General features: G+C 48.0%; 1 protein-coding gene across 2 annotated transcripts in view; it reads left to right on the top strand.

The window, feature by feature from the left end:
* The window catches only part of NGEF (neuronal guanine nucleotide exchange factor), a 96,036-nt gene that overhangs the window by 34,074 nt on the left and 50,624 nt on the right, over window positions 1-11,338 (top strand). For both annotated transcript variants that reach the window (XM_026650115.1, XM_026650113.1), the window contains one exon: window positions 10,954-11,169. In XM_026650115.1, coding sequence (XP_026505900.1) covers window positions 10,954-11,169 — 216 coding nt within the window. The remainder of the gene's footprint in view (window positions 1-10,953; window positions 11,170-11,338) is intronic.

The following is an 11,338-nucleotide window of genomic DNA, read 5'->3' as shown; positions in this document are numbered from 1 at the left end:
TCGGGGCAGGGGCAGCATGCAGAATCCCCCAGCCAACCCTCCACGTAGGAGCCAAGGGACATGTCACTGCTTCCGGGTGCTGCAGGAGCCAGGTAGGAGCCTGCCAGCCCCGCTAACTGGTCTTTTAACAGCCCGGTCAGTGGTGCTGACCGGAGCTGCCAAGGCCCTTTTCGACTGGGCTTTCCGGTCAAAAAACAGACTCCTGGCAACCCTACGTAGTGGCCAGAGTCCATGAGGCTGCCCTTGTCCTTAGGGTGGCGAGGCCTAGCAGCCAGTGTCCTTGGTCTCAGGCAGTAGCACCCAATGTTCACAGTCTCAGGCAATGGTGCCTAGTATCTTGGGCAGTTGCCACACCCAGCTAGGGTGACCAGACAGCAAATGTGAAAAATCGGGACAGGGGTTGGGGAGTAATAGCAGCCTATATAAGAAAAAGACCCAAAAATCGGGACTGTCCCTATAAAATTGGGACATCTGGTCACCCTACACCCAGCAGCAGGCGCAGCAGCGGGTAGGAAGACCCGGGTCCACCCTATTCCATTGAGTCCCACTTCCTGGGCCCTATGGAATCAGTAGTCCTGGTCATAGGTGCTTGAACTAGGGGTCCTGGGGAAGCTCCCATACTCCTTGGCTTGAAGTGATTTCAATAATATATGGGCTTTAGAGTTTGGTTCACTGGCTCTCAGCATCCCCACTATACAAATTGTTTCAGCACCCAAGTTCTGGTTTCAGGTTCAGGTTCCAACCTCCACAAACGTGTTCCCTGGGCCACTTCCTGTGATTCCAGTTCCGGCAGCTCTGCTGGGGGCAGCAGCCATCTTTCTCCCTCTGTCTCCGTGGTTAACTGCGGGTCCTCAGTGGACTCGGCATCTTTAGCCTCCGTGGTCTGGAACTCAAGTGGCTTCCTGGCTGGAGCCTGCAGCGTGTGTCCGCTCTCTTCCTCAGTCAGCCCAGACTGAGCTGAGCTGCTTCCTTTTATATCCTGGTTTCAGTTGGAGCATGCCCAGCAAGGGTGAGAGGGTGTGACCCCCTGAGCCCCCAGTGAATGGTCAACCCTTGCTGGGCTAGTGTGGGATTGATACACCCCATCACAGTAAGCTTTGTTGGATCAACAGAGAAAATTAGGTTCAGAAATGAGGGCTCACAACAGAAAATGCCCTGTGTTACGATGCCCCCCCTGTACCCAGTATCCACATCTGAGGGCTGCTTCTGGCAAAAGTATTCCTGCTAATCTCTATTTTTAGGATAGCATGTAAGGAGGGAGGACTATCACAAAGATAACTGCAACCCAGATCACATAGCAGTTATCAAACGGATGATGCTCCCAAGATTATTGAAAATGATAGTATATTTGCGTTTGGCAAGAGCAAAGAAAGTAGAACCCATTTCAGTAAATAAAGAGAAAACTAGATTGTAAGAGCAAGACATTTTGGCCGGATAATGTGTAGTTATGGCTATTCAGAGCAATGGGAATGTCAGTGTTGCATATGGTTACAGTCCAAAATCTCCCTAGAGAAAACTTTTGTGGAATGTTTTCTTAGCTTGCAGGGCCCTATTCCATTTTTTCCTGAGTGCCTTGAGTAGAGCAGGATGCCTGGAGTGGATCTGAGAGGGAGGTCCTTGTTCCTGTAGTCTTCTGGTCTCTGATTTGATTATTTCACTAGCTACAGACAATGAATAGAGAGCCTATGATGCCCATTACTATAGTATCTGACTGCTCACAAATATTAATTAATTTATTGTCACGACACCCCTGTGAGATGAGAGGATATTATTATCCCAATGTCACAGGTGGGAAACAGACACAGAGAAATTCAGGTCAAAGTATCCACTTCTTTTGGATTCCCGATTTGGGTGCCTAGCACCTGATTTATCAGAGTAGTTAGAACTTTATATGTTCAAAGCACAGCTCCCATTGACTTCAGTTGTGGCTATGAGTGCGCAGCACTTCTGTAAATCAGGCCCCAGGGCATGCAGTCAGTCACCCAGAAAATGAGGAAGATGCAATCAGTGAAAAGTTTGGTTTAAGTGACTTGCCCAGCATCAGATAGGAACTGTGGAACAGGCAAGTACAGAAACCAGTTATCCAGGGCAGAATTCAATGGAAGTAACCTTGACATCATCCCTTCTCTTCCTGTAATCCCCTGCTATATTCACTACACACCTTCCAACTTCAGGTTTCAGAGTAGCAGCCGTGTTAGTCTGTATCCGCAAAAAGAACAGGAGTACTTGTGGCACCTTAGAGACTAACAAATTTATTAGAGCATAAGCTTTCGTGGGCTACAGCCCACTTCTTCGGCAACAAATGAAGCAGGGGCCTTACAGACAAGTCTCCTTTACTACTCAACCCTGCCTCATCCCCAGGGCAGGTCCAAGTGGTATGGAAAAATTAGCATGTGACCATGTTATTTAAATACTGTCTGAATGCATATGCTCAAAGGGGCCAAATTAAGGTTGCACAGACATCCTTAATTCTGGCATTTCCTAACTGTTGACTGCTTGACTTTTGCATCCTTAATAATGTTCTTATTGTTTGCAGGTAATTTCCTAGGTTTTAAAAAAAGCAAACTGAAAAGCCAGAAATTCTATGACTAGGTTATGTACACACTCTATTGTGTGTCAGCTGAGCTGACATTTTTTGTGTTTTGGAATGACCCAAAACAAATTTTTTTCAAAATTTTCATCAAATCAAAAAAGTTGGAAAAAGTTTGTTTGGGGTCAAATGAAACGTTTCATTTCAAAGGGTTTTTTTAAAAAAAAATCTTTTTTTAAAAAAATGTAATAAAATTGAAGTAAAATTCAAAACAAAATGTCATTTCAAATAAAAAAGTTGAAATGTTTAAACTTTTTTGGAAATTTTTCCCACTGACAAACAATTTGGCAAATTTGACACAAATTTGCAAAAGATTGTCATTAACCCAAATCTGAATTTTTTTGGCAACAAAAGTTTCATCCAAAAAAATTTCTTCTAGGTCTATATTATTGCATCACAGGGAAACCTCCTCCCCCCACCTGGCTCTTTTTCTTACTCCCATTCACTTCACCTAGCCAGTCTCTACCTTTCAGGCTTCTCATCCCAGTCTCCCTGATCATCAATTCATAGTCTGACCGCTTGGGATTCCCCATCCCAGTCTCTGCTCCCCAATTCCCACTCTCCTTGCCAGGCCACTCCCAACCCCTTCCCCCCATACCCCTGTAGCTGTTTCTCCCAGTTTCGTTGCTTAGCCAGTTCCAGTCCCGCCCCCTGGCTCTTCAAGGTGGAGAAGAGAGAGATTGGATGGTTTCCAATCACATCCCACACCCACTCACATTCCCAGTCTCTCTCCCCAGGCTCCTCATCCAATCTGTGTCCTCTATTATCCCCTGCTCCTGGTCCCAGTCTCTTTGCCCAGCCAATCCCAATTCTCCCCCTGGACACTGGCTCCTCGTCATTTCTATCTCTCCCCATCTCACGTCCTTCCCTCCACCTCACTGGTTCTCAGTCCCAGTCTCCCACCCAGCTTCTCATCCAATCTCAATCTGCCCCCACCTGCTAGCTCCCAGTCCCTGTGTCCATCGAGTTCCAGTCTCTGCCCCAGTTCCCACTCCCAGTCTGTTTCCCTCCCCCACCATCTGATCAACATCCAAGATCCCAGTCTATACCCCCCCTAAACTCTTGTTCCAATCTACTCTCCCTGCCAGTCCAGCTCTTGTCCCCTCTGCATCCTAATCAGGCAGCTCCCTCCTCCACATTCCCTGGGTATAGCAGGGATGTCATTGAGAACAAAGGACAGGACAATCTCCTTATTCTCAGTCAGATGCCTATAAGCAGCACAACCCACAACTCCAGACAGCTGCAATTACAGGGGAAATCCTGCTCTGCCCTGGGCTGGAACATGCTCACCGTGGACCACATCATCAGGGAGTTTAGCTGCCAGGCTCGAACAAGTCTCTACTCAGCATGTACAAAATGGATTTTTCAAAGGGTTATAAATTGGCCAAAGTTGGGTAGATTTTCATGGGGACAGCAAAAGGCACACCCCTGACACAAAGGCACATCTCCCTGCCAAATTTCAAATCCCTGCTCGAAAGCATGAGGGCACCAGAATTTTTCAAAGAAAAGGTGACCAGAATTTAACATGGGCAAAACAATTCCTTTCCCCCCAGCCTCATTCTAAGAAATGGCTGAAACATTTTGGCTGAAATTTGCCACAAAAATTCAGCCCAAGGTAGACACCCAGAATGGAAAATTTCAGCCCAAATGGTTAAAGTTTGGAAAAGTTATTATAAGCAACTGAAAACAGCATCTTATAAAAGCAAATGTCAGACAACCTTAATAATAGGGGTGCAAAGGACACCCAGAGTCAAAGATCGATAATTTAAAAATAATAATCAGACCTAACTGGCAGACAGAGACACCATACAAAGGATACCTGAGGCAATACAGAACTGAAATGGGACAGTCCTGGGGGCTTGGCATGTTGAGTGGGGGGCTGCCCCTGTTTGACCAGTGCAGGGTTGCCCATCAAATGATTGTTGGGATTCCCTGTTGCATCAAACAATCATGATCACGGGGCTCAGGACCCCTGGCGGGCAGAGCAAACAAGTAGTCTGTAGCCCTTGGGCCTACTGGCCAGAGCAAACAATGGCAGTTGGGGCTCTGACCCTCTGGGCAGGGCAGAGCAAACAATCAGTCTGCAGCCGCTGGGGCAGGGCAGAGCAAACACTCAATCTATATCCAGAGGCCCTGGTAGCCATGCCTAGTGGTAATTGCAGACAAGGGTGGGAAGGTAGGGGAACCTGGGCCCACCCTACTTCACCAGGTTCTTAAACTGCCTATTAAGGGTTCAGGCATTGGCTCCTAACACATTCCCTGGGTCACTTACTACCATAAAGCCCATCTTGGGCATCTCCTCAGCTGGCAGCGGCTCAGCATCTCCATCAGTCTCTGTGGTCAGCTAGTCGTCCACAGCGTAGTCCGGGTCCACAGTCCCAACAGCCTGGAGAGTCAAGGGTTCCACTGCAGGAGCCTGCAGCACACATCCTTCCTCCACCAGCCTGACTTAGCTGGGATGTCTCCTTTTATCTGTCCCTTCCACCTGGAGCATGCACAGCAGGGGCTAGAGGAAGTGGTCTCCTGGGCTCATAATGATTGGTCATCCCCTGTTGACCCAGTGCAGGGTTGGTACCTCACAGGGACACAGAGCCAAAGCAAAATCAGAAGAGATAGAACTCCTTTGGTGAAGAATGAACCAAAGGACTCAATGTTCAAGGGATAGTGGTTAGAAGTGGGGGCCAAAAAACTTCAGGAATTGGGGAGTTCCACTGGTCCCACACTAGAAAGACAAGGCCCAGGACTAAAAATTGTGCACAGATGGTACCTTTAGAGACTGTGATTAACAAAAAGAAAAAAAGAAACTGATGCCTGAATTCCTGTGCAAAAATAACGTATAGGACCTGATGTAACACTCAAAACACTCTACCAAAATATAGAAGTTATGCTTGTACTACTCATCATTGCAGAAAACACTGCTCAGCAGACACGTGTTGTCTAACTGAATCACGAAACATACTTGGCCTTGGTTGAACAGGGCTGTTTGTCTGAGCCCCATTTGTAGTCTCTACCTATGCAATACACCCCCCCTCCCCAAGTAAGGTCTGCTGGTCTGAGTCCTCTGTGTTTCTTCTTTTTAGTTTCTGTAGGAGGAGGATTAATGCAAAAAACATTAATACAAATACATATAAAAACCTCTTTTTTCCATCCTCAGGAACAGCCAAGTGAGGTTTTTGTCAAGCTTTCCAATAAAATTCACCTTTGTGCTTAGAATATACATGAACAATGTTAGTCCAATGGGTTAATTACTTTGAAAAACTATTAGCACCTCAAAATAGGGGTTTAGAATAAAAATCCAGCCATAACTATAATATTGAAATAGGCAAATTATGAACTCCAGTAAGTTATCACATTTTTAATATAGCCATGGGCCAGGTCAGCCAGATTTAAAATCTTCTCTTCCAACAGCACTATGCTAAAGCTAAGGACATTTGGCAACCACACCACCCCCTACTTCCTTGAAGAAATACACACAACTCACATTCCCTCTTCTTAGCACATAGCCACACTGAACATTCCCAGTGCCATGAGGGCTAATGAAACGGGGATAGGCACACATGGGGATAATTCCCAGTGTCTGGGTGCTTCAGAAAACCCCACAATTCCTAAGGAGGAACTGTGTTTTTTTTTATTTTATTTTAATGTAGAGCTCAGTCTTCAAGTTGCTTTGTGTCTGCTGTTTCATCAGTGAGAGCAGAAAGCACTCAGCACCTAACAGGAGGTGCTCACCAGCTTGCAGGATTGAAGCTTCATTTTTAAAATGCACGTCATACCAGTAGTCAGATTCTCTTTTTCCTACTCCTCTCCCCTGCTGGGTGTGGGGAGCCCTTTCTTCGGGTGTGCTTCTTAAGCACTTGTTCTGATTACGAGGAGCACTTCAGTTATAGACCTAGAGACTGAAGTAGGAGTAGGTGGTGTTTATTTGGCAAGGAAGAAAGGGCAACACTTTTCAAAGATTAAAGTTTAAAAATAAAAATATTCTTCCTAGGGGAAGGAAAATGAGCCTGTCAGTGCATAAAAATGGAACAGGTTTATATGGGACTAAAATGTGGGCTGTTTTTTATTATCACAGTAGTGACCTCCCATGGTCACAGAAGGCATTCCATTCTCTAAACTCCTGTTTTCACCTCCTCATAGCTTTCATTAAAAAAAATTTTGGACTCACATTTTTCATGCTTTCATCTCAGCCCAAAGGTGAGGTTATTGTGGAAAGTTTGAAGAAAAAACAAGCAGGCTGTCTTAATTAACAGGCAGTTATAGGATTGTGGGAAAAAAATGTTTTCTATTTTTGCATATAACCCAAAATGCTTACGTTTCTAAAAAAAAACATCTGAAGAAGTGGGTTTTTTACCCATGAAAGCTTATGCCCAAATAAATCTGTCAGTCTTTAAGGTGCCACTGGACTCCTTGTTGTTTCTGTGGACACAGACTAACACGGCTACCCCTCTGATACGTTTCTAAAAAGTTCAGATTTGTCATAGACTTAACCCCTGAGAGGGTGGCCCAGTAAAACAGGGCAATAGACTGACAGTCAGGATATCTGGGTTCTTCTCCTGACTCTGCCACTGACTTGCTGCAATTTTGAGCATCTTATATTATACGTCTCAGTAGTAACTCAATCTCCCCATCTGTAAAATGGAGATAATACTTTCCAACCTTTGTACAAAGTTTTCAGATCTACAGAGAAAAAATGCCGTATAAGAATTAATTGTTAAAATATTTGGTTAAGAAATACTAGCACAGAAGTTATTAAAGTTGAATTAATTAACCTTTTAACATGCATCAGTTTCTTGTGAGATTTATCTAAATAAGTGCCCATGAAAGTCATATTTAGAACTGTGTTCATTTTAGCACAATTGGTAAAAGTTTGTGCATTTCGCTGCTCTGGCACCCCATTGGTAGATACGGGTTTAGGAAGAGCTACCTCACTCTTGGCCCTGATCCTGAGGCAAGAGTGAAGAATAGGCAGCTCTTAACTCTACCAGGAACAGGCTCATCAAAGTAATTGCCCTCCCTTGTAAGTATCAATTCTCTGACACACACCCCCAGCTGTCAACCCTTCCAATACTCTTACCTCAGGGACAAGTGCTCAGCTTTCAATCACTATCCACTGATCAGACAGACCAGCCTCATTGCAACCAGTGCTCTTGAATACTTTACCCCATTTCCAAGCCTTTGGCCCTCCTCACAGTTGTCTGTCCCCCAGACCCTTCTACATGACTGATAAGTGCTGTATCACCCAGCTTTCCTATCATATTGACCCTCTAACTAGTGACAAACTCCTGACCCCCAGTCCTGGTCTCAAATGCTCCTCACTCCATGAAATTCACAGATGTGACAAAACACAGAACCCCCTTCCAATTCTCAAACTTCCCATTGTGATAAGCCCGACTGTCCCTATTAGCTGTCAAATGCAATGACTATCCCATGATCCCCCTTTGAGTTATCAAAACCCTCTGTGACCACTAGCAGCTGTTAACCTCTCCCAGCACACCCTCACAAAAGGCCAAATTCTTCAGTAACACTGGTTGTGATGATTTAGAAAATCCATGTGTGAGGTATGTACAATTTATGGGTTCTGACTGGTATTATGAAATTGCTGTATCATGGATGTGGAGTTAGCCAGGTGCTGTCAGGTCTGTGTTACATAACTCCCAGACCAGGGACAAAGGAGAGCGGTTAACCTTAACCACTGTGCTCTGCCCAAACAATGTGTATGCTAAGAAGAGTTGCCTGAGAGAGGATTGGAAACCAGTTCAACCACGTTTGCCTGCAAGGCTAGGATTTTCTGAGTGGAATATTTCCCCCCAAAAGGGGGACAGAACTAGCCTTTAAAACTACAGAGACTGGATGAGTAGGGTGATGCCCTGAGACACACAGGAAGCTTGGGCAGAAGAGAAGCATGCTTAATGCTTTCATAGCAGTGTGGGCTTGTTTAATTGAGGGATCAGCCAGAAAGAAGGAAACTGGGACACAGATGAGGGAGACATTCCGTGGTTGAGAGAAACTGTGTGCAGGAAGGGGGCATCCTGAAGCCCAAAGAATGCTCAAGACTGGTGAGGAAACTGAAGTAGGGAAATACACATAGGTGTTTTATTGTTTGCCTACATCTTTATCTCTCTTGCAATATTTAAGTAAAGAGTAATTGTGTTTGGAAAACTTTCTAAAGCCTATCTGTATGTCTATTTGCTTCACCAATATGTACCCCTCAAGAGTTAAAACTATAAATCTACTAGAGCGACCATGGATGGAACTCTGGGAAAGGGTGTGCTTAAGCTACCAGGGAGTCTGCGAGTAGGTCACCATTGGTCCTGGGGGCCAAGGGCAGCTAGGCTATGAGATCCCATTTCTATAAAGGGGTAACAGCCTGCCTGTGCTCAGGAAATGTGCTAAAGATGCCAAGGGCAGAGAGAGTGCTGCAACCTATTCTGCCCAAGGGAAGCTTAAGAGCACATGAATCTAGTGTTTTGGGTCCCCTCCCCAACACAGCAGCCTGGAGTTTCCAGCCAAGAGGGGTTCTACCAGGGATGTGTGTGACAATCATTGTAAACCCAGATAGTGTCCAGTGGTGGTCAGTTGAGTTTCTCTGAATTTATACCAGTGTAACTGGAAGAAGTTGGGCCAAATTATCCTGATGCATTATTTGGCAAATAATACAGTATAATAGAGAAAAAAATTCTGCCTTTATCTATACATTGAGATCCACATATGGATTTCATTATTATTGCCTAAATTGTATGATTACGTATTGAAAAAAGCCATATTTATGTATGCAAAGGGGTAAGTTAAGGTTTGTCTGGGAAACTTGGTTGAGAATTTCCTGTTTAAATCCTCAGATTTAATTTGGCATGAATTACCATTTTTTCCTGGGAGTTAGCAAGTTGTAGCAGAGCAGCACCCAGCCTGTCCACAAGTTTTCAAATTGATCAGAGGGGTGTGACTGTATGCTAAAGTTCAAGCAGAGTCACCCTTGAGGCAGCATAAAGATTACCTGAATGAAGATAGATTTTAGAGTGCTGAAAGTACTGATATTTATTGTCTGAAAAAAAAAATCCCTGTAAAGCTGACAATTCTTAGGTAGAGAGGGACGTGCAGGGAAGAAGGTGCAAAATCCCCTGTATTGGGGAGGAAGGTAATTGTTCTGTCTGTGCGGTAATTTGGGTATGAGAGAAAGTCCCTATGATGGGCGACTGGAGGAGGGAATTATTTTGAGTCTATCCTCCATCTCAGAATTTGCTTTCAGTAGAAGAAATGCACAATATGCACCAAATCCGGGAGTAATCCAAAAACGCCACACTTCCCCTCCAAAACACTCACTGACCTCGCTCTCTCTGCTCCACGGCAGTGAGGTGCAGACGAAGGAGGAGAGGGGGGTTCTGTGCCCCAAACTGAAGGAGGCAAGGGGTAGGGGACACCTCTGTGTGTGTGGGGGGGAGAGACCTGTGCTCTGGGTTTGAGGGGCTAGGAAGAGGTCCTCTGTGAGTGTGTTGGGCTGGAGGCAGTAAGGGGTGGCTGGGTGCACATGTCTCTGAGATCTGGCTGGGGAAAGGGATGGTGGCTGCTGGAACGGGGGTGGGTGGGGGTGGCAGGGACCTCTGGCGGGGGCATGTCTGCCTCTGGGTGATGTACCCAGGGTAGTGGGCTCTGAGGAGTGCAGTGCTCTCTCAGGGGTGCTCCTGGGAAAGGGGTGCAGCTGTGGGAGGCACTATCGGGGCAGGTGCTACCTCTCAAGGGGGTGTAGGTCGCTAGCTGGGGAGGGGACTGCTGGGGGAGTGTAGCTCTCTCCAGGGTGGTCCATCTCCTGGGGGCTCTAGCGGGCTGGGAGGGAGGGTTCTGGGGGAGCCAGGTCATCTCCCGGTGGCTCACGAGGGGCCGTCCATCTCCTGAGGGCTCTAGCTAGGCTAGGGAGCTCTGGGGGGGAGCAGTCGGTGTCCGGGGGCTCTGGGGGAGGGCTGATGGGTCTTCCGGGGGCTCTAGCTAGGCTAGGGAGCTCTGGGGGGCAGTAGGTGTCCGGGAGGCTCGGGGGGGGCCGGTCGTCTCCTGGGGTCTTGGGGGGGCAGTCGGTGTCCAGGGGGCTTTGGGGAAGGGCTGATCGGTCTTCTGGGGGCTCTAGCTGGGCTAGGGGGCTCTAGGGGACCAGTCAGTGTCCAGGAGACTGGGGGGGGCGGTCGGTCTCCCAGGGGTTCGGGGGCCATTCGGTGTCCGGGAGGCTCTGGGGGGCCAATAGGTCCCCTGGGGGTTCGGGTGAGGGGCAGTCCGGTATCCGGGGGACTCGGTGCGGCGGTCGCTGTCCCGGGGGCTCTAGCCGGGCCGGGGGTCCCTCCCCCGCGCACGCTGCAGGTCTCTATCTCCCTCCTGCGCAGGCTGCTGCCTTCCTACCCCCGTTGCCGTGGCAACCGCCCGGCCTCCCCCAGCCCCGCGCTGCCTGCGGAGTCGCTCGGCAGCCGCCGCTTGGAGCCGGACTCGCCGCCGCTCTCACAGCCTCACATGGAGTTGCTGGCTGCGGCGCTCAGCGCCGCCTGCGCCCTGGACCGCGACGGCTCGGCGGAGAGCGCGGCCGGAGCCCGCCCGGCCGGCAGGTGAGGGGCGGGGGTTGACAGCGGGGAGGGGACGCCCCGCCGCGGGATCCACTCACCCCTGCCCGCCTCCAGGGGGACCCACCGCCGGGCTCGCGTCCCTCCTCTGCCCCCTGAGCCAGAGCGCGGTGATCCGCGGCTCGGACCCTGCCCCGCCCGGGGCTGTTCTCCA

Source organism: Terrapene carolina, unplaced genomic scaffold (genome assembly GCF_002925995.2).
Source record: "Terrapene carolina triunguis isolate 2854851 unplaced genomic scaffold, T_m_triunguis-2.0 Scaffold88, whole genome shotgun sequence".
NCBI classification, from domain to species: Eukaryota; Metazoa; Chordata; order Testudines; family Emydidae; genus Terrapene; species Terrapene triunguis.
Note: the sequence above shows the minus strand (reverse complement) of the source record. Positions and strands in the feature narration are given on the sequence as shown.